The 22,364-nt window shown below is 40.2% G+C and overlaps 2 protein-coding genes across 2 annotated transcripts in view; one reads left to right on the top strand and one right to left on the bottom strand.

Annotated features, from left to right (window-relative positions):
- Positions 1–22,364, bottom strand: part of LOC134211490 (uncharacterized) — a 709,859-nt gene that overhangs the window by 62,789 nt on the left and 624,706 nt on the right. The gene's annotated exons all lie outside the window — the stretch shown is intronic.
- On the top strand, positions 3,395–16,070 carry LOC134215741 (L-2-hydroxyglutarate dehydrogenase, mitochondrial). The gene is made up of 3 exons (XM_062694872.1): positions 3,395–3,777; positions 3,845–4,154; positions 15,034–16,070. Exons 1-3 carry the CDS (start codon positions 3,656–3,658, stop codon positions 15,958–15,960), a joined length of 1,359 nt encoding a protein of 452 aa, XP_062550856.1. The 5' UTR covers positions 3,395–3,655; the 3' UTR covers positions 15,961–16,070.

The following is a 22,364-nucleotide window of genomic DNA, read 5'->3' as shown; positions in this document are numbered from 1 at the left end:
GGCGTCATTTCAACAGTTTGTCCAAATTGTAGCTCCCAGCAGAACCTTAAGATTTGAAGACCTGATGGAACCAACTCTCCAACATTTTCCACGGCAAATTAAAACCAAAATAATGAAATTATTTGTTTGTTATGTTAAATTCATAAGTTCAGAAGATAATGTAATATCATTGAATTCGCATAAATTCCATTTGGAGATAGCTAGTAACTAAAAATAATGAAAGTGATACAAACTTGACAAACTTGACTTTTATATTAAAAAAAACAGAAAAAAAAATTTTTTTTTTGTTTTGATCTGCAACAAATGCGGGATTATCACGCTAACCAGGAAGAAGCAACCAATATGAAGTGCATAACTATAATATGGGGTACAAATCTGTTGTTCAAGAAACTTGCGTGAACGATCTAGGAATACTACTTGATATTGATAAACACATAGCTTACCTTTGAGAATCATATCAATCAGTTAATTGCATATTATTTGGCAAATCGGCCGTACGAAAACCATTTTTTTGTTAAATATTTTGGCTGTGCATATGCACAGCACATGTTTCGAAATTGACAAATTGATATGAAATTTGCGAAAAAGAATCCACGTGTCTTGGAGGGACTCGAACCCTCATATCGGATTTGTATAGAGTGCGAATCAATCACACTCTGCTGTGCCAAAGGCTTGCTTGGCTAAAGCATTTGATGAGTTTGATTGCCTTACGCATGCGGTCGCGTGTACTCAGACGACTAATGACGGTGAAGACCTACACTTGATTACAATTAATTGCATATTATTCGGCAACTCGGCCGTACGAAAACCATTTTTTTGTTAAATATCGTGGCTGTGCATATGAGGGTTCGAGTCCCTCCAAGACACGTGGATTCTTTTTCGCAAATTTCATATCAATTTGTCCATTTCGAAACATGTGCTGTGCATATGCACAGCCAAGACATTTAACAAAAAAAAAATCAATCAGTGTTGAGGGGGTAGTGGGAGTGTAATTTAGAAAGTCCGTTTTGATATCTGAATTCATGATTTATTAGCTTATTTCATAGTTTGTTTTCTAACTTTTCTTACGTGGAATTAATTCGATCACGGATTCTCGGATTCATCATCCATCCATAATTCTGCAGACAAATGATGTGGATTTTACTACGGAAATGTTCTATAAGAATGCATCACTCAACGACTAATCATAACAACAAACGAACCTATTACTGGAAACCACGTATCGATTGCTCCGGTTTACGATCCACTCGTTTAATCATCAATTTACCTCTGCGAACTAATAGCATAGGGAGTAATTTGAGATTATTGATTAACTATATTTGAAATCTCAGCAAATTTAACTAGCGAAAATAATCGGAATTCTGTGTATATAGTCAAGTTGTCGATGGCTTAACGTCTGTCACGTTGAAATCAACTGATGCCTTAACTGCCCATAAATTCACAACAGTCCCATGTTTGCTTGATTTCTTATTAACATGGTACTGATATGGATTTATGGGCAGTTAACGTCTGTCACGATACGGTTCTGGAGATACGGTTCTGGAAACGGTTGCCAACTTACCACAATCTACGTTGACAACCAGACTATTTAAAAAGCTTCGCGAAGCCTCGGCCTAATAATGAGAATGGCCAGTAAAAAGATATTTTAGTTTCTAGATAAAGATTGTCGCTGTTCAGTAGTCAGCAGAACAAAGGGAACCGAAGCGACAATCTTTATCTTGTAACTAAAATATCTTTTGGTCAGTAGTTTCAAGCACGTTTCTTGTCCTAAAAGTTTGTTCTGTTCGCTAGTTCAACCAACGCTGGCATACTACTATACGGTTTCGATCCCGCATTTATGGAATAGTATTAATTGGATTCAAGCCGTTCAACGAAAGTTTGTTTAATTCGCTCTCCGCCATTTGCCATGGAGCAATCCTCATCAGCTACCTCGCTATGAACATTGTGCCTTGCTCATGTATCCAGACACACTGAACGCGAGCTTTCTCAGCTATGTTACTCTCTGACTCACCATTGACAAGAACTGACTGCCCAGTGATTCTTAGCTAAATAAATATAAACGTTAACTCATGTACAGTTAGCAACTCCATGTCTCATCAATTACCGGTCGAACAAATTATGGAGCAAATTCTTCCCCGTTGAAGTAGTTACAAATGAAGCATTAAATATTAGATCATGCATTTGTGTACAACAAAAACCCAGAATCATCCACCTAGCGGTGTTGGTGCCTTTCTCGTGTATTATAAAATATAACGAGAAAAACGCATTGAAATTGCACTTTAGGGAGATAGATTCAATTATTTCCATCAATTCACATTCATTTGCAATCATTTGAATGCATTGCAGCAGTTTTCAAAAAAAAAAAATGATTCTGATTTTTTTTCCTTGGGAAAAATGGAGAAAAAAAACAATGTTTTTTTTTTAATAACTCTGGAACGCAATGGCCGATTAGCCCAATTTTCAAAAGCGAAAAATTAGGCAGGATTCCGCGTTGAATACAACTTTCTTCTTCTTCTTTTAATTGGCATCACATCCCCACTAAGGGGTTTCTAAACCAAGTTACCATTTTTGCATTTGTACCCTAGCAGCACACATGTTTCACATAGGTTACTGCACCTGATGTGTGACCAGATTTAGTCACAATCAAGTTGCTGCAAACATTTTTGTCTGACTTGTGCTGCTCGGGTACATCATGAAGCTAAACACGATGCTACTTTTATGCCCAGGGAAGTCGAGAAAATTTCATAGACTGGACCGGGATCGAACCCAGCCACCTTCAGCATGGTCCTGCTTTGTAGCCGCGCATCTTACCGCACGAATAAGGAAGGTCGAATACAACATGTTGCAAGGCTAAGTACAAAAAAGTGTATATAACACTATGGGTCTCCGATCCTTTTATCAAAAGTTCGGTTTTGGAGTGATCCAGCCTTTGCGTACACTTAGTATACGAGAAAGGCAAAAAGTAGGTATATTATTCGAGCTATTCAATTAACTTGTCCAATCTAAGCTTAACGTTAGAATGGAATATTCCACAGCTTCAAGTTTGACGTTGAAGAGCTGCAACAGTTTTTTTTATTTCATTAATATTAACACAAAAAAGTTATTTTTAATCGATTTGATAACATTTGAATTGCGCCAGTGAATACTTGTTAGTAATCTTCCATAGTCCCGACCGCAATGTTGTATTAAAATCGAGTCTCAAACCGTTCGATAACCTTCGCGGCTTGTTCATTCATTCTTTTCACGCACGAAGTCGTATAAGTGTGTTGGTATTTTGATATCGCGCATGCGTCATATCGCGATTTGTTTTCGCGTGTTGTGCTTCCACGGCGACGATGGACTGATGAGCGTGCTCTCACCTTCACATATTCAGCCCAAGTCATCTGTTTGGCTAGCATTCTGAATTATGAAGGTCACGCAAATAAAACTCCCAAAACTGTCTGTCGGTCAGTGCGGGCGGTCGTTCATTCGCATTCGCTGCGTGTTATCATATCACTTGTACTGTTGGCAAACGAGGGTAACCTAGCCGTGATTATCAGCTGTTAGTCTACCTGCTTCTCACATTATCACTAGGCAACAGTGGCTCTCTTCGGTCGATAGTCTCTGGCAGCAACAATTACAGTTCAGTGCATTTTTCAATTACCTCCAATCCACTATGCTATCAAAAACTATTGACCGATCGATTCTACGACTGTACTCTGTTACAAATAGTAATGTAAGAGCTAACAATTCAACCATTAAACCGGCCATCAGAGCCTACACCCAGGATGCTAAAAGGTAGGTCAAAACCCGTTTCGTCAAGGTGAAACCAATTGATGTGTAATTATGAATGCAATGTTTGCAGACAGTACGATATTGTCGTGGTGGGAGGTGGAATCGTCGGAACGGCTTCGGCTCGGGAGATCTTACTGCGCCACCCGTCGCTAAAGGTGGCCATAGTCGAGAAGGAACACAAACTGGCCTTCCACCAAAGTGGCCACAACAGTGGTGTGATACACGCTGGAATCTATTATAAGCCGGGATCGCTGAAGGCAAAACTGTGCGTCGAAGGTCTTCATTTGAGCTATAAATACTTCGACGAAAAGAATGTCCCATATAAGAAGGTCGGGAAATTAATTGTGGCAACGAATGAGGTTGAAGTGGGCCGATTGAACGTAAGTAATGGTGAAGAAGTTGAAGGAATAATAACATAGTTTATCGTTATCTTTTGATACCCGGCGAACCGAGTGTGTGATTATATGCCTACCTGTTTGCATTTGCAATAAGAAGAAAATGCTGTTAGATTGGGAGGTTTCAGTTTTTTTTATTGTCAGATAGTCAGCTTATGTAACATGTTACAAAAACATTGTTGAGGTCAAACATCGAATTGATTATTGATAATAGATATCTGTTTAAAACCAGGTATTGAACTTATCATTTCATTATCATTTAGTATTCAGCCAACAACTCATTCCAGAGGCGGAAATCCGAAAAGTGTTGTATAGCGAACTTCTAGCGCTGATTCCCCTCTACAACTTTGTCTAAGGGTACTTTGCTCGGGAAACGCTAGTATCTTTTAATATACTAAATGATAATAACACTTATTATCATTTAGTATATTGAGTGATAATAGCGTTTCACGCTGTGAATATTAGACATAGAGACATGTACCCTTGGGCAAAGTTGTAGAGGGGAATCAGCGCTAGAAGTTCGCCATATAACACTTTTCGGAATTCAGCCTGTGAAAGGAGTTATTGGCTGAATACTAAATGATAATAAAATGATAAGTTCAATCCCTTTTTATAACACTGGTTGTTGATAACTGGATCATTCATTTATTTTCTATTAATTCAATTCGATATTATTCTTCTGTAACTGTTAATGAGGATTTTTTAGATGATTATTCGCAAACTTTTTGTGCCTTTTTGGAAACTTATCTTTTATTATACATGGTCGTGATAAGTCGATTTATCACAATCACTCAGGCACACTTTTGCATTATAGCTTTTAGGCGTTAATTAAAACCCAAACATCAATGTTTAGCATATTTCTAAAATGTTCGTGGAATGAGTAATGTTGTTACACGATGTGGGTTTATGCATAGCAATTAGCACATTAGCTGAGGCGTTCTGATCTTCGTTTTTAAAGGCGTCGCATTATAAAACAGAAATTATCGCCAAACAGCTTTATCGCGAATTTTTACAGAAACAGCGAGGTTCCTAAGTCAAATTACCAAGTTTTACTGGTGTTGTATAAATCTTTACTTTAAAAACATCCTTTGCCTCAAAGCTTTTTACTGCTGCTAATCGCGTTCCATCTTAAAATATTGGTCTGAAACCTGGAGCTCAAACTACAACAATAATGTACAATCGAAGTCAATTGCCTATATTCCGGGCACGGTTTTTCTATGTGGGAATATTTTATAAAAATCAGTATATCTATGAAACACCCATCACACAAAAGTGTATGGTCTCCTCTTCTATATCATGGGTAAACTAAAAAGTTCTATCGGGGGATTTAAAACAATATTAATTTTTTCGATATTTTTAGTGCAAACTCTATATAAATCTTATTCACAACTAATGTCACATCCACCAAAATTTTATTAAAAAATGAACATTTTATAATTGCACTTACGCGAGGAATGCCTATACTATCGTGTAGTGGGTGTAGATACTGATTTTTTGAAAATAAGTCTCTTTGAACAAAGACACCGTGCGGGTATATCCACCTGGAGTGGAAATCAATTACTATATCTGAAACTCGATTAGTGCAATTGCAATGGGTTTTGTCACGCTATATTCTAGTTCCAATTATTCTTGTGAAATGACCATAACTTGCTTTTCGATGACTATTCTTTTTAAGATTTTCTTGAAGGAGAAGATCAATAGAGTACATTATATAAGCACAATAAATCATCCTTAGGCTGGTCACCCCAACGACATGAATCTCCAAGCTCCAGGGCGCTTAAAGGTTAAAAACAAAGTGAATACGAATTTGATGGATCTACTAAAATCTGCTAACTCAAGCGTGCACTCGCAGACTCCACACAATGGAGGATCGTGCCTCTTTTGACAGAAGCGACACGTGTTACAAGTGCACGATTTAACAAGTACTAATTATTCAGCTTCACTGTTCCGAGAACTGTTTAATCATACAATACTCGCCCGGTGGCTGCTCCATTAGAGTGATTCAAATTTTGACTTTTTCGCTCCTCTATGCTTAAACGATGACATTTGCTGTTTTATTAATCCTCCTAAATTTTTAGCTGATTTGGATGTAACTAGACTGAGCACGAGCAGTTTGAAGTTTGTATGAAAATTACTATGAAAACAGTCACTTTTGGGGAAAACCGTTCCGCAACGTTGCTCATTAAGTTCTAAAAATATACGACTTTATTGGCAACATAGAAAATGTTGCAATGAAACTGGTCGTCTTTGTTGCGAAACGATTCTGTGCTTGTAAGAAAAGTTATTGGGGAAATACTGAATCGTGGTAAATTCAATTTAACACGTAAAAGAATAACATCAATATCAATAATGAGCATTTTTGTTTTCTTTATAACTTTGTTTACAAAAGTCAGATCACTTCGCAACAACAACTGTCCTATAACTAAGGAAGTATTCTATGAAGTCATCGGGTCGATTGCATTTGAATATTTGATGGGTTGCAACACGGAACGGTCTTTTGCTTTATTGACGATTTCTATAGCAATTTCCATACAAACTTCAAACTGCTCGTGCTTAGTCTAGTTACATCCAAATTAACTAAAAAAATAGGAGGATTAATAAAACAGCAAATGTCATCGTTTAAGCATAGGGGAGCGAAAAAGTCAAAATTTGAATCACTCTACTGCTCCATGCTCACTGTAAATTGGCTGAAGAACTTCCCATGAAATAAAGAAGGAGGATTCTCTGTGAAATGTTATAAGCTAGATTTTGCTTTAGAAGCCTGTTTCCAAATTTGTTGTCGTATATTTGGTCTCTTTCAACTTTTGGGCTTTCGACCTTTCGTACCTTTGTGGTTTGCGTCTCTAAGATTAAACTGTTGGGGCTCGCTGCTTTTTCTTAGTTACGAGGATTGCTGTCTCCGAGTAGCACAGTTTAGATCGATTTGGTTGACTTGATTTGGTTGTACATAGATCGAAGTATCTCGTCTATGACTAAATTTGTGTAAATTAAATTACATCATTTAATGTGCTGCTTGGCTCGTTTGATTGCCTTAGAGCCATCAATTACGTATCCGCCGTAGTACGACATTTGACAGAGCTCTATGTTCTACGTGAAGCTGATGTTCTTCAAAGAAGAATAAATCGCGAAATTTTTTTACGACGATCAACCTAGACCGGCTTGGGAAAACTTGATGCACTAACTACGCTACAAAAAAGGCAATTCACGGCCTCTACAGAACTAACCACAAGTTAGTCCCATCTGTACATGGACTTGCGGTTAGTTCAATAGAGTTTCATTTTTGTTCAACTTTAATTTGCCACGAAATGTACTTCGTCGTGTTTTCTTATTTCTTTGTAGATAAATTGTAATAAGTTTACATTTTATGTTTAATAATTTAAATTCATCTTGGTGTTGTTCCTTTGAGTTCTATTTTCTTGACAATGACGTCATTAATATTAGTTATTATTTTCATACATCATCAGGGCTAATTACTAATCGGTTGATGAATTTGGAGCATTCACCACCAGTCCAACTTTTGTTGCTTCACGTTTCATGCGGGTGTACAGTTCTGCCACCTTTGCAAATGTTCGGCCGACATTGTCCATGTCATCCGCGAAACAAATAAATTGACTGGATCTGTTGAAAATCGTTCCTCGGCTCTTACACCCGGCTCTCCACATTACACCTTCTAGCGCAATGTTGAACAACAGGCACGAAAGTCTATCACCTTGTCTTAGTCCCCGGCGCGATTCGAACGAACTGGAGTGTTCGCACGAAATCTTCACGCAGTTTTGCACGTCAACCTCCGTTGCTTTGATCAGTCTGGTAAGCTTCCCAGGGAAGCTGTTCTCGTCCATTATTTTCCATAGCTCTACGCGGTATATACTGTCGTATGCCGCCTTGAAATCAACGAACAGATGGTGCGTTGGGACCTGGTATGCACGGCATTTTTGAAGGATTTGCCGTACAATAAAGATCTGGGCCGTTGTCGAGCGGCCGTCAACGAAGCCGGCTTGATAACTTCCCACGAACTCATTCACTAATGGTGACAGACGATGTGAGATGATCTGTGATATCACTTTGTAGGCGGCATTAAGGATGGTGATCGCTCGAAAGTTCTCACACTCCAGCTTGTCACCTTTCTTGTAGATGGTGCATTTAACCCCTTCCTTCCACTCCTCCGGTAGCTGTTCAGTTTCCCAGGTTCTGACTATCAGTTTGTGCAGGCAAGTGGCTAGCTTTTCCGGGCCCATCTTGATGAGCTCAGCAGCGATACCATCCTTACAAGCTGCTTTATTGGTCTTTAGCTGTTGGAAGGCATCCTTAACTTCCCTCAAGGTGGGGGCTGGTTGGATTCCATCGTCCGCTGAACTGACGTAGTCGTCTCCTCCGCTGTCTTGACTTTCACTGCCTGTACTCTCAGCGCCATTTAAATGTTCCTCGTAGTGCTGCTTCCACCTTTCGATAACCACACGTTCGTTCATCAAGATGCTCCCATCCTTATACCGGCACATTTCGGCTCGTGGCACGAAGCCTTTGCGGGATGCGTTGAGCTTCTGATAGAACTTGCGTGTTTCTTGAGAACGGCACAGCAGTTCCATCTCCTCGCACTCCGTTTCTTCCAGACGGCGTTTCTTCTCCTGAAAAAGGCGGGTCTGCTGTCTCCGCTTCTGTCTATAACGTTCCACGTTCCGCCGGGTACCTTGCTGCAGCGCGACCGCCGGCGCTGCGTCCTTCTCCTCCAGAATCTGTCTGCACTCTTCGCCGAACCAATCGTTCCGTCGACTTCGTCCCATATACCCGACGTTGTTCTCCGCTGCGTCGTTAATGGCTGCTTTGACTGTAGGGACCCCATCGAGTTCACCCTCTTCCGGCAACGCTGGAAGATACTTTGCCTCGAGATACTCCGCGTATGCAGTCATCAGGTTGCTTCAGTCGCTCTAGGTCGTACCGCGGCGGACGTCGGTACCGAACATTGTTGATGACGGATAGTTTTGGGCGCAGTTTAACCATCACCATATAGTGGTCGGAGTCGATGTTAGCGCCACGATATGTCCTGACGTCGATAATGTCGGAGAAGTGCCGTCCATCAACGTGGTCGATTTGTGATTATGTCTGCAGTGGTGATCTCCAGGTGTACCGATACGGAAGGCTGTGTTGGAAGTAGTAGCTGCGAATGGCCATATTCTTGGAGGCAGCGAAATCAATTAGTCGTAGGCCGTTTTCGTTCGTCAGCCGGTGTGCGCTGAACTTCCCAATAGTTGGTCTAAACTCCTCCTCTTGGCCAACTTGAGCGTTCAAATCTCCTATGATGATTTTGACGTCGTGGCTTGGGCAGCTATCGTACTCACGCTCCAGCTGCGCGTAGAATGCGTCCTTATCATCATCAGTGCTTCCGGAGTGTGGGCTATGGACGTTGATTATGCTGAAGTTGAAGAACCGGCTTTTGATCCTCAACCTGCACATTCTCTCGTTGATCGGCCACCACCCGATCACGCGCCTTTGCATGTCGCCCATCACTATGAAAGCTGTTCCCAGATCGTGTGTGTTGCCGCAGCTCTGGTAGATGGTATGATTACCACTAAACGTTCGCACAATTGATCTCTTCCAACAAACCTCCTGCAGCGCTACGATGCCGAATCCACGGTCCTTGAGCACATCGGCGAGTAGACGTGTGCTCCCGATGAAGTTGAGAGATTTGCAGTTCCACGAACCGAATTTCCAATCACTAGTCCCTTTTCGTCGCAGTGGTCTTCGCCGATGATTCCGGCCCGTACTCTCTTGTTGATTGTTCGTTGCTTATGTTTTTTTTTTAAAGGCTGGCTTGCAGAGCCTGACACCAAACCCCTCAAATTTCCGGAGGACCATTGCTCCTTATTCCCGGTGGACCATGGTGCACAGTTTCACTTAGAGTCCCTCGCTGGCACTCGGACGATGATCAGCCGCCCCTAACATGGAGAACAGACGCTGTTGTTAGCCAATCCTGACATGAAGAACAGACGCTTAGTAAGATTTGCACTTCCGGAGAGGAGCAACCCCCCCCCTCCTTCCCTGTCAGCATAGTGCCCAAGGAGTTGGTTACCCGATATTCCCTAAGGTTGCTCGTATCCCGGCCAGCGCCACGGGGAGGTAGGGATAGGAGTTGCTGGGTAAGACGCTAAGAACCACGAGATGGGGTCTATTTTATTCCTTCAGGTACGCAAGTACCAATGGTACGCTTTACCCAGCATTTGCCGTGCCAAAATTCTTTATTATCGAGATTTTCAGCCCGAGGCTAGCTCGTCTCGAGAATAAACTAGTTTTCTCGCTGAAGAAGACTGTTTTCGGTTAACGACACTTATTACGGAATCCAAATTAACGCACAACTGCCATTTTTATTATTTCACGCATGCTGCGACGCAGTGAAGCTGAAATTATAAGAATGACAGTTGTGCGTTGCTTCCGTATCGAGTGGTGTGCCCTTGAAAATGCGAGTACTTTGAAATTTGGATTCCGTGAGGAGTGCACTTTATTAGCTTCCAATGTTTGTTGGGTACATACTTTTAAAACGAGTAAAAATCTAGGATGCTTGGAGTTAAAAGACACTAAAGGCCACCACGCAATACAGCGGAACGGCGACGGAAATGGCAGATTTGACAGTTAGCCCATATATTTTCCGTTTCTGTCGCTGTTCCGCTGAATTGCGTTTGGGGCTTAAAGGTAGGCTGATAAGATCATTTCGGTGAAAAAACGGGACAAACGCACTTGCAAAACGGGACATGTCAGAAAACCTTGTGACGAAATCCAAGAGCTGTAGAAGCTTAATTTTCATTCCCCGTGTAAGAAGTTAGCAGCTGTAAGAAGTTAGAGAAAAATTTTAGAGTGAATCATTCACCACCATAACTTTCTATAGCATTAAGTTAGTTGTGGAAAAATACTAAACTACAAATATTTCACTCTTCAAAGGGGCGCGGAAAAAAACACAAAAAATATACGTATTTCTCAAAATATTTTCAAAAAATTGTGGGAGTTTGAATTTTTTAAAACTTCTATTACACATAGATTTTATTACTGACTAATATAAAAAACTTCTGCAATTCTGAACAATTGAAAATGACAAAAAATAGTCAAAGTATCAAAGCCCAAAGCCGGTCTGGACTTAGAGAGATAAGAAAAAATAATGTTAGAAAAAATGTCAAAAGGTAAATGAACCGTTTGTTTGAGAAACTACATATGTGACATTTTAAAAATGAAAAAAGAATTTTTCGTTTGTTTGAGAAACTACATAGAGGGAAAGACGGCTTTGGCAGGTTTTGTTCTGTTATTGTCAGGGGGGTTTTTGTCGATCAAATTTTATGAAATTTGGCCACAATATTCTTTGATATGCAAAGAATGTTTAGGCCAAATTTGAGCATAATCAGTCATAAAAAAACCACTGCCAATAATAGATCAAAACATGCCAAAGCCGTCATTCCCCCTATGTACACGCACTTTGAAGAGCAATTATGAAGTACTGCTTGGAGTTTTCATACTGGAAGTGCCTCAGGGTGCTGAGTTTTGCCAAAAACTATTGATCTGTATCGAAGAAATCAAAAGATTTGGTGCCAATTTGTTCAAAAACAGTTTTTTGTTGTTTTCTCGGCATAGTGAAAAATGGATATATGCAGTTTTTCAAACAAATGATTCAAATGTGGGAGGAATTATTGATTTCTTGTACTAAATAAAAATTCATGAACATAAGTGAGAGAAAATCTACGGATAAGAATATCAAGAATATCAACAAGTAAAGAACATTAATAAAATGTAATTTAAATTATTTCCATGAACATGGTTAGCGCATGTGAATAAATGTCAAATCTTATCGATTCACAGTGATTTTTGATGGTGGGACTCCATGCAATTTCATCGTGGAAAGTAAAACAAATCTTGGATAATTTATAGGCTGGTTTACAGCTCGAACTCTCGGAGATTTCCGTCGGACTGTATTTTAAATCTTTCTACAATTTTCTACAACGGAATCTCATAAATCCCACTCACACATATGCAAGTAAAATTTGCAGACAACCATATGATCTAGCCTCCAACCTAGCCTTAAAGTACGTGATAACCGAATCCCTCGGTTTGAAACTGCCTTAAACTCGATCTTGTTAAGGTGATGTATAAATTATTTTTTAATATCGTTTTTTACAGTGGATGATTTTGAAAAATTCAGAATTATTCAGAAAGACTTTGAATGATTCTCAGTGTTTCGAAAAGAATCAATCAGGCCTTCGAAAAAGTCATTAAAATGGAACTGTATGAAAAAATCTCCTGTTGTCACCTGTTGTCATTAGCTGCTAAAGAAGAAAAAAGAAAGAAAAGTAAATCCATGCAAAATACATAAAGGCATAAATAGCATTCTCTTAAAAGCAACACTAATAACATAACATCTCACACTTTTTTGATGGATTTCGGTCACTTTCTTTGTATTTGGTTTTAGATTCCTGCCTAAAATATTGAATTTGTTTGAATAATATTTTGGGGCTCTTTGGAAGAATCACTAAAAAAACGGGACAAATTGAGGATTTTTTAGATTACGACGGGACAGCATAATAAGGTCAAAAAAACGGGACTGTCCCGTTAAATACGGTACGTATGGTCAGCCTACTTAAAGGCGTACGTCGTTCCAAAAGGAACCAATTGGCAGCATGCCTGCGAAGCACAAAAGCAGTGTCCAACTGCGTCAAAAGCTGACAATGGTGAGCTTTACTTCTTCCTAACAAAAGATTACCCGAGCATGGTTGTCTACTTGCACAGAGACAGAATGGGGTTCGGATAGGGTAAAAAACGAAATGACATACATTAGTGGACAACCTTGTTAACCTTTCCGTACTTGATGTCTGTTTTTAAGGGCTTTCATATATTAAAACTGCTTTAAACCCCATGTCTTGACCGATTCTTACGCAACAACTTGCGTTCCATTCGAATGGGTCCCAATTTTTAATTCATACTAAGTTTGTGTCAATCAATAGTACGGTTTCAGAATTATTCCAGATTTCATTGATGTCAGTTGCCCCTGGAAAAAGTAGTTATTTAAAAATTTAAGTCAAAACAGGTCGTGTTTTCATGAATTCATGAATTTGCAAAGTAATGATGAGAATGATATTTTTAGAAGTCCTGAGCCATTAGGGCTTTATCCGGTCATATGGGCGACAATCCGGACCGATGTGACCGGATTGAACTCAAGTTGCCTAGGAGCCCTATAAATAATACCTTTTCCGGGGACAACTGGCCCCAGTGAAATCTGGAAAAAAATCTGAAACCGTTCTGTGGATTGACTCGAAACAAGTATGGAATGCAACGTGGAATCGGTTAAGAAATGCGGCTTTTACAGCAGTTTTATCAGTTGAATAATAAAACGTCAGAATAAAAAGAGAAAAAAGTGAAGAGTGAAAAAAGTTCCTCTCCATGAACAATGGAAAACCTCCTTTTGGCCTGAAAAACGCATGTTTGATTGATCTCATTGAAACGAAAAGACGATGCCCTGGATTGGATTTAGGATTTTGGTCGCCATTTTTGACCAAGCTTGTCTTCACCTACATTAATTGTTTATATTTTCAGCAATGTATTTTACACTCGTTCAATCACGGTACCTGCAAAAAAACTTGGCGCAATCGAGGATGAAGAGATGCGGTTTCGTACCGTATACGTTGGCGTCAAATGGTTGAATCAGGCTTATCTGTTAAAATGTATGCCAAAAAAGCAATTTTACACAGTAATTTCGACATGATCTTTTCAGTTTGGTTCTTTTTCAACGCTCTAATGATAATCAATTTTTGAAAGTAGTGACGTCAAGCTATTAAGCAATTATGTAAGGAATCCTTCTGACGCAAGACGTTCCATAATCGCTGAGTGGTACTTGGGTTGTATTGCCGTTGTTTACTTCAAATATTTTTTAAGTTCGAGCATACTGCAATTGAATAGAACATCTATATCGATGGTTTAGTGCAATACTGGAACAACCCAGAATTTTTCGTTTTAACATTTTGATGTAAAATAGTATGAAGTTTCACCTGACAAAGAATAGGTAGAATTAGGTGCGAATATTGATGGTTTCGGAAAGGAGAGGAAAAAAAGTTTATGAGGAAAAAATATTCAATTACGAATATAGATGAATAGTTGTTTATGTTATACAGAACTAATTCAGTTCTACCTGATCGTATTTTAAAATTATCAAGCTGACTTGACTAGCTGACTTGACAAACGTTGTCCTGTACAGTGGTAACTGTCCATGCAATATTCTCATTAAAATCGTAATTTTGATTTTACACGACTTTCTCAGTTTTTCTTATAATTATTATCATTCAACATGTTAGAGATTCTGTCGAACGAAATTGTTACAGGAATGAAGAAATTCATTCCAGTCCTTCTCAAGTTACGTGGATACGAATACAAATCAATTCATATTGATTTAAGGAGAAGATACATAAATGTTGATACCTTTTACACCCCATTAAACCTGCACGTGCATTCAACAAAAGGTTACCTGTAAAAGTTATATTTCGACGCAAAAGAGAATGAGATGTTTATGTCATGTTGTGTTACTGAGTTCAACAGTTTGTCTTACATAGGCTGTTATAAACTTGGTTCAGGGTGTTTTTAAAACAACTAAATTTTTAACAAAACTTGGAAATATAAATTATTTTCTTCTACTTTTTATCTCTATATATACAAATGAGTTTGCACTTCCTTAGAGTCTGATTTTCAAAAGAAAGTTGAAAAATTGTCGAAATATGTAATTGGGCGAGTTGGGAGAAAGCCCAATGCGATCGCACAAAAAATGATCTGGAGTGAACTCAACAATTCGGCACCAACTTTATACAGATTTCTAATAATTTTTGTATTTTTTTCTCACTATTTTTAGGATCTCTACCAACGCTCACTCGCTAACAATGTTCCCGACGTCGAAGTGGTTGATGCGAAGCGCATCAAAGAAATCGAACCGTACTGCAATGGGTTGAAAGCAATTTGGTCCCCGCACACGGGAATCGTTGACTGGGAACTTGTGACACAGTACTACGCCAAGGATTTCAAACAAGCCGGCGGTGATGTCCATCTCAATTTTGAAGTTTCAAAATTCGAGGAAACAAAAGATCCCAACTATCCCATCGCAGTCAGAAGTAAGAAGAACAATGTGGTTCAGTCAAAATATATTCTCACGTGTGGCGGTTTGCAGTCGGATAAGGTGGCCGAATTAACTGGGTGTTCATCGGTTCCAAAGATCGTTCCATTCCGCGGAGAATATCTGCTGCTGAATCCCGACAAATGCCATATGGTGAAAGGAAACATTTATCCAGTGCCAGATCCAAGATTTCCATTCTTGGGCGTTCATTTCACTCCGCGAATGGACGGCAGCGTTTGGCTGGGACCTAACGCGGTGTTAGCATTTAAACGTGAAGGGTACAAGTGGAGTGATGTCAACGTTTTCGAGTTGGCTGATGCCCTGAAGTTCCCCGGTTTTATCAAGATGGCACTAAAGTACGTTGGAGCTGGATTGCAGGAGGTAGCTAGGTCAGCCTTAATTCCGCTGCAGGTCAAGGAACTGCAGAAATTTATTCCCGAAGTCCAGGAATACGATGTTCAGCGAGGACCAGCTGGAGTGCGAGCACAAGCGCTCGATATGGATGGCAATCTAGTTGATGATTTCGTATTCGATCACGGCAAAGGTGAGAATGCCCTTGCCAAGAATATTCTGCACTGCCGCAATGCGCCGTCGCCTGGTGCCACAAGCTCACTGGCAATCGCGAAAATGATTGCCGATAAAATCGAAAATCAATTTAATATTAAGTAGGTTAGCTCATGAATGTTATTTATTTATAAAGTTAAAAAGTTAAAAACGCGGGTAATTGTTATTTTTTCAACAACGAATAAGATGAAAAACAATATTGCTTTTTGACAATACTACTATGGAGTTTTAGTATGAAAGAAAACATCGAGATAAGCGGAAATAAGTTTTTCATATACTTTCTGTGTTATTCATAGTTAAGAAGGTTGGTTGCGTATGCTTGTTTGCTAAAAAATAAGTTCAATTTGTATGTCCTTTGGCACACTAGACTAATGGAGCCAGGTACCTATGGCGTTAGGGGATGGCCGGAATGCTCGGAAAACATACGCCATCCTCTTCTGGTGTGTTACAAGCTTACGGTCACAACTCTTACTTATCTAAGGGACCCAAACGTAGCAAGCTTTTCTGGGGATGCGGTGCTGAAGGCCATAAAGTAAACGATGGTATGGTTGTTCTCTTATCCAGGAAATTGTCTCGTTTCCAGACGACCTTGGCATCGCCAAAGTGAAAGTCAATGGGGTATATTTCTGTAGTTGCTATATACAGCGAACTCTCCCTTACTCGATATTCAAGGGACCATCGAGTTAGGGAGGAATCGAGATAGGGAACACATTCATAGTTTTTGTTTTCTTATTGAGTGAAGTGCGAAGTGAGATATTCGAATTGAGTACTAAGAAATGGAAGTGAGGAATGAGAGGTGAGTAGTGAGTGAGGGGTTATATGCCCCATCTACAAGAAAGGCGACAAGCTGGAGTGTGAGAACTTTCGAGCGATCATCATCCTTAATGCCACCTACAAAGTGATATCACAGATCATCTTCCGACGTCTGTCACCATTAGTGAATGAGTTCGTGGGAAATTATCAAGCCGGCTTCGTTGACGGTCGCTCGACAACGGACCAGATGTTTACTGTACGGCAAATCCTTCTCAAATGCCGTGAATACCAGGTCCCTACGCACCATCTGTTCGTTGATTTCAAGGCGGCATACGACAGTATAGACCAAGATGAATACCAGAGATGCATCCTGAACAGAACATGAGCCAAGAGCGCGCCTTGGTGTTCTAAGTTTTGAACTCTGAACACAGTTCAGTGTGCACTGGGTTGATACGCAAGCAAAACGATCATGGTAACTAAGATTCCTTAGTTTTGGAACTATGCAAAAACATACGAGCATGTTTGATCTATATCCGTTAGATGCCCACGTGTTCCATTACTAGCCGAAAAATGTGTAGCATGCCGTCACTTGAGTTTGTTTTCCTAGGATACAAGTTGCTAAGTTAGGTCAGTGCTCTTGAACAGTGTGCAGTGTTCAGAACTTTTTGAACACGAACACGCGTTCTCGTGTTCAGATGCATCTCTGATGAATACACAGCTAGGTGTTTCAATGTGCTCAGTTTATGGACGAGAAGAAGGCGGGGGTGAAAAATTCATTTTCGGTGCAAAACATAAACAAACCGGCTGGCTCTCCCATACTAAAATCCAAGATGGCTGAATCGTGAATTTGGCAGATTGTAACACCTAGTGGTGTATTGATCTTGGTATAGACCGTGTAGAGCTATGGAAAATATGGACGAGAACAGCTTCCATGGGAGCTTACCAGACTGATCAAAGCAACGGTAGATGGTGTGCAAAACTGTGTGAAGTTTTCGGGCGAACACTCCAGTTCGTTCGAATCGCGCCAGGGACCAAGTGATGTACTTTCGTGCCTTATGTTCAACATTGCGTTAGAAGGTGTCATGCGGAGAGCCGGCTGTAACAGCCGGGGTACGATTTTCAACAGATCCAGTCAATTTATTTGTTTCGCGGATGTCATGGACATTGACGGCCGAACATTTGCAAAGGTAGCAGAACTGTACACCCGCCTGAAACGTGAAGCAAGAAAAGTGGTGAATGCGTCAAAGACAAAGTACATGCTTGTGGGCGGAACAGAGCGCGACAGGGCCCGCCTGGGAAACAGTGTTACGATAGACGGGGATACCTTCGAGGTGGTCGAGGAATTCGTCTACCTTGGATCCTTTCTAACGGCTGATAACAATGTTAGTCGTGAAATACGAAGGCGCATCATGTGTGAAAGTCGGGCCTACTACGAACTCAAGAAGAAACTTCGGTCAAAAAAGATTCATAACCGTACCAAATGTGTCATGTACAAGACGCTAATAAGACCGGTTGTCCTCTACGGACATGAAACATGGACAATGCTCGAGAAGGACTTGCAAGTATTCAGAGTATTCGAGAGACGGGTGCTTAGGACCATCTTTGGCGGAGTGCAAGAAGACGGTGTGTGGCGGAGAAGAATGAACCACGAGCTCGCCCAGGTGTTCGCTTCCGATCCGGCAGGTACAAAACGACTTGCCGAGCGTGGGGCGCTTTCGAGGATGGAGAGATGCGGCCTCGAACCGTGTATTGTGGCGTCAAATTGTTGATTCAGTGTTATCTGTCTAGATGTAAACTAAATAAATGAAATGAAATGAAGTGTTATGCAGAAAACCGCGAGAAGATTAGAGTTTGCCCGGCTAAGTTATTAGCATTTCTCTGAAGTGGGGTTTGAGCAAATTTCGTTTCTTTTACCTTCGAAAAGAAAAAAAAATCACCCCTACAACACTCCAGTAAAATGCTTATATCTTTGCCTAATAAACTCTAATCTTCTTGCGATTTTCAGCATAACATTCTGTATTAAATTCTACAAGAATGAGTATCATGGTTCTTGATCGTAAATTGTGCCGTCTGCAAATCACTGGTTTTGGATGTTTCTGCATTCATTTTTCCATATAAGTGGGGTTCCAACGGGTTGAGCACCGCCCAAACATTGATCGATTTGGCCGAAATTTTGTCCAGAGCATCAGTACATCAAATAGAACAGCATAAGGTGGATCGATCAGGTGGAAGATGACTTGCGGACTCTCCGTAGACTGCGTGGTTGGCGACGTGTAGCCATGGACCGAGCCGAATGGAGAAGACTCTTATATACCGCACAGGCCACTTCGGCCTTAGTCTGAATAAATAATAAATATAAGAGGGCGGCCCATCAAACAATTTGGAAAAGTGTTTTTTGACTTCTTACTACTCACCTCTCACTTTTCTCTTTTTACTTCTCACTTCTCATTTCTCACTTAGCACTTCTTACTTCTAAATTCTCACTTTTTACTTGATGGTGATGGTCCCGCCACATATCCTTCCAAAGGATTTCTCTTTTCGCACTTCGAATTTCTCATTTCTCATTTTGAACTTGTAACTTTCTTATTTTCCTTTTTATTATGCGGCCCGCCACTCACCCTCACACCAAAGAGCTCGAGATTTCTCTGAGCCCCCTGGAAATAATCGAAGCTCCGGAATTCAGGTCAAGTTTCGGTAATTAAACGTTTGAACGTTCATGTTACTTAGCATTTATTTTTTTCAAATGATTCAGTAGCTTTTCGGTACTCCTTCGTATGCTAGAAAAGAAATCCAAGATGATTAAATTTTATAATTATAGTATAATTTACTTTTTTTTCTTACCGCCAAATCAGCTATTTCTTTTTCTTCTTCTCCTTCAATGGCTCTACATTCCAACTGGAACTTGCCCTCAACTTCAACTTCAAGAGAGTATTCTATAAGCATTTCCTCAGTGATTAATTGAAAGCTTTTCTATGCCCGCTGTTGCATGAGTATGTATCTTGTGTGACAAGTACAATGGATACACTATGCCCAGGGAGTCAAAAATGTTTTCCACCCGAAAACATCCTAGACCGGACCGAGAATCGAACTCGCCATCTCCAGATTGGCAATCCTACGCCTTTGCTCGCAAGGCTACTGGAGACCCCTCAGCTATTACTTACTTATACTTCATGTATTATAAAAAAAACTGACAAGACTCCCCTCCATCTTATTTAAATACGCCAACTGGCATCGTTTCAAGCCATTGCTCACGGCATCTCTTCGCCGAAAGGGCAGACAAGACCAACCGTCAGAAGCAGATAAACTCAAATCCCTCGAAGGATTTGAGGTCTGCGGAATCCCATTTGCTTTTTGAAAGCTTTCATCATTGTCTTTTGTTGTAAACTTACAATCGAGGCCGAGGATGGCGTACTTGAACGGTGCTCGCCCACTACCGAATGAAGATGTCATCATTTTGATTTATCCGACGAGATGACGTAGGGGGATTTTGCATATCTACATCTTATTCTTGTAGAATAAGACATATGTAATGTATATTTCCTGATTACCACAATGAATGTGACTTCATTATAATCGCTGGTTCGTTAAGGAAATTGTTGAAAAAAAAAAGAAAAACACATTTTCGTTCGCAGACTAATAATATAATATCGATTTCACAATTTTGTGCACTGTAAATATGCTCAGTTACGTGCCGAAAGATTTCAATCCACCGAGATTACAAACAATTGACAAGACAGTGTAATCAGAAGCAAGAATGAGGATAACATAGATTTCTACTAAAAAAGTTGCCTCAAACGTTATACAGGAGCTTATGAGTATTGTGCAGTGCTGAGAGGTAGGATATATTGACCAAAAGTGGTCCCCTAACTTATATATCCCCCAAAATAATTATAACACCAGCGCTGATTTTTATACGAAATAGTGAAGATTCAAATGTTTCAGATGGAAATAATTAGAAGCCGCCTCTATCATATGTGCCTTCATGGAGTGGTTTTTGATTCACTGGTCGACAGTAAATTTTTATTCGCGACGCTTATGTGTGGCATTTGTAGTTTTCGACCTCTAAAGTCGACTAGCTACCGGCGTTAGTCAATTGATTTGGACAATACAGAGATTATTTTGTCACGAAATTGGAGAAGGTTCGTCCCTCTAATGGCATCATTTTTGTGTTTGCATGATTGCATATTCATAGAAGGTAAAATGCTAAGTTATTACGATATCTGTATGTCCCCATAAGTGTTTTTCAGGCAAAATGGGCCTCCCAGGGGAAACGGTAGGTAGCGATGTTGAAAACTGTTTAGCAGCATATTAGCATAACAGCATATGGAGACGCATGGTACTTCTGTGCAATGATTCGTCTTGAACTTTTTATGCAATTTGCACCTAATCTGTTTAACTCAGGGTAGAAATATTTCACAGTCAATGCAGTGAAAAACATGGATCTCAGTATAATCTGCTGTCGCCTTCATCGCTGCCGTGGTGAGTGCGACTGGGTGCAGCCGAAAAATCATTTCCAACACCGACCATTCTATTTCGCATTCAGCCACTCACAAGTCGCTCTGACATGCTGCTCAGTTCGCGCCTTACCGTATGACTGTGAGTGGCCCATTTAAACGCGTGGTGAATTTTTTCAATTTGCTGGGTGAATGTGTACATTTTGCTGTGGTAAATTTCATCTTCGCGGCGCTGTGGGTGATGTGAGTTTTGTTGTTTACTTTTCTGCCTCTCCGGGAATGTGAGGTTGATTTCAAAGCAGGAAGAAAATAAAAAAATGATATAAAAAACATCACCTTCATCCAGTGCTGCCGAATATTTACAACCCTGGTTTAACTAAATAAAATGTACAAGTGTGTACATTGCTTTTGAATGGCAACTTTTAAGGGAAACCTGAACCTAATTACTTGTTGGGAAGTACATGTTCTTGGTTAACATATGGAATAGTGCGATCAAGAATCATGGGAATCATGATTTTAAACATCTGATTCCCGGTCGTCTTCTAAGCGATTCTCACAATCGTTTCACGGTTTTCTTATCCAACTCATTTAGTTTTATGTAGGTTGCTAGTTTGTTTTGTTTCTAGCGATGCTCATTTTTTTTGCAGGATCAGATGGAGTACGGATGCTGTCATACAGAATGTACAAATTTTCGATTTACCTATTTCAATGAGAGTAAAATTTACAAATTCAGAAGTACCTCATAAGGAAAATCAAGTTAGCATGTTCAAATAAGTTTAATGCAGATGTTCTAGGTTCTCCAAATTGTTCTGGAGTACAGATCAATTAGTCTAACAGACCAACCACCCCTTGTATCAAACCGAAATCAACCCAGCATGTCCATACAAGTCCCTAGAGCCCCTGCGTGTTATATGCAGTTCAAATTAGTTCAATGCAGATGTTCTAGGTTCTCCAAATTATTCTGGAGTACAGATCAATTGGTCTACCAGGTGAACAGCCCTTGGTATCAAACCGAAATCACGAAACGAGCCAAGCCATACAAGTCCTCAGAAACTTTGCATATTATATCCAGTTCCGGGAATTCCTCCGACAGTTCCTCCAGGAATTGCTTCGACAGTTCCTCCAGGAATTCCCACGGAAGTTCCTCCAGGAATTCCTGCAGAAGTTCCTCCAGGAATTCCTCCGGAAGTTCCTCCAGGAATTCCTCCGGAAGTTCCTCCAGGAATTCCTCCAGAAGTTCCTTTTGGAATTCCTCCGGAAGTTCCTCCAGGAATTCCTCCGGAAGTTCCTCCAGGAATTCCT

Source organism: Armigeres subalbatus, chromosome 2 (genome assembly GCF_024139115.2).
Source record: "Armigeres subalbatus isolate Guangzhou_Male chromosome 2, GZ_Asu_2, whole genome shotgun sequence".
Taxonomy (NCBI): Eukaryota; Metazoa; Arthropoda; class Insecta; order Diptera; family Culicidae; genus Armigeres; species Armigeres subalbatus.
The sequence above is the reverse complement of the archived record's forward strand: the minus strand, read 5'-3'. Positions and strand labels throughout refer to the sequence as shown.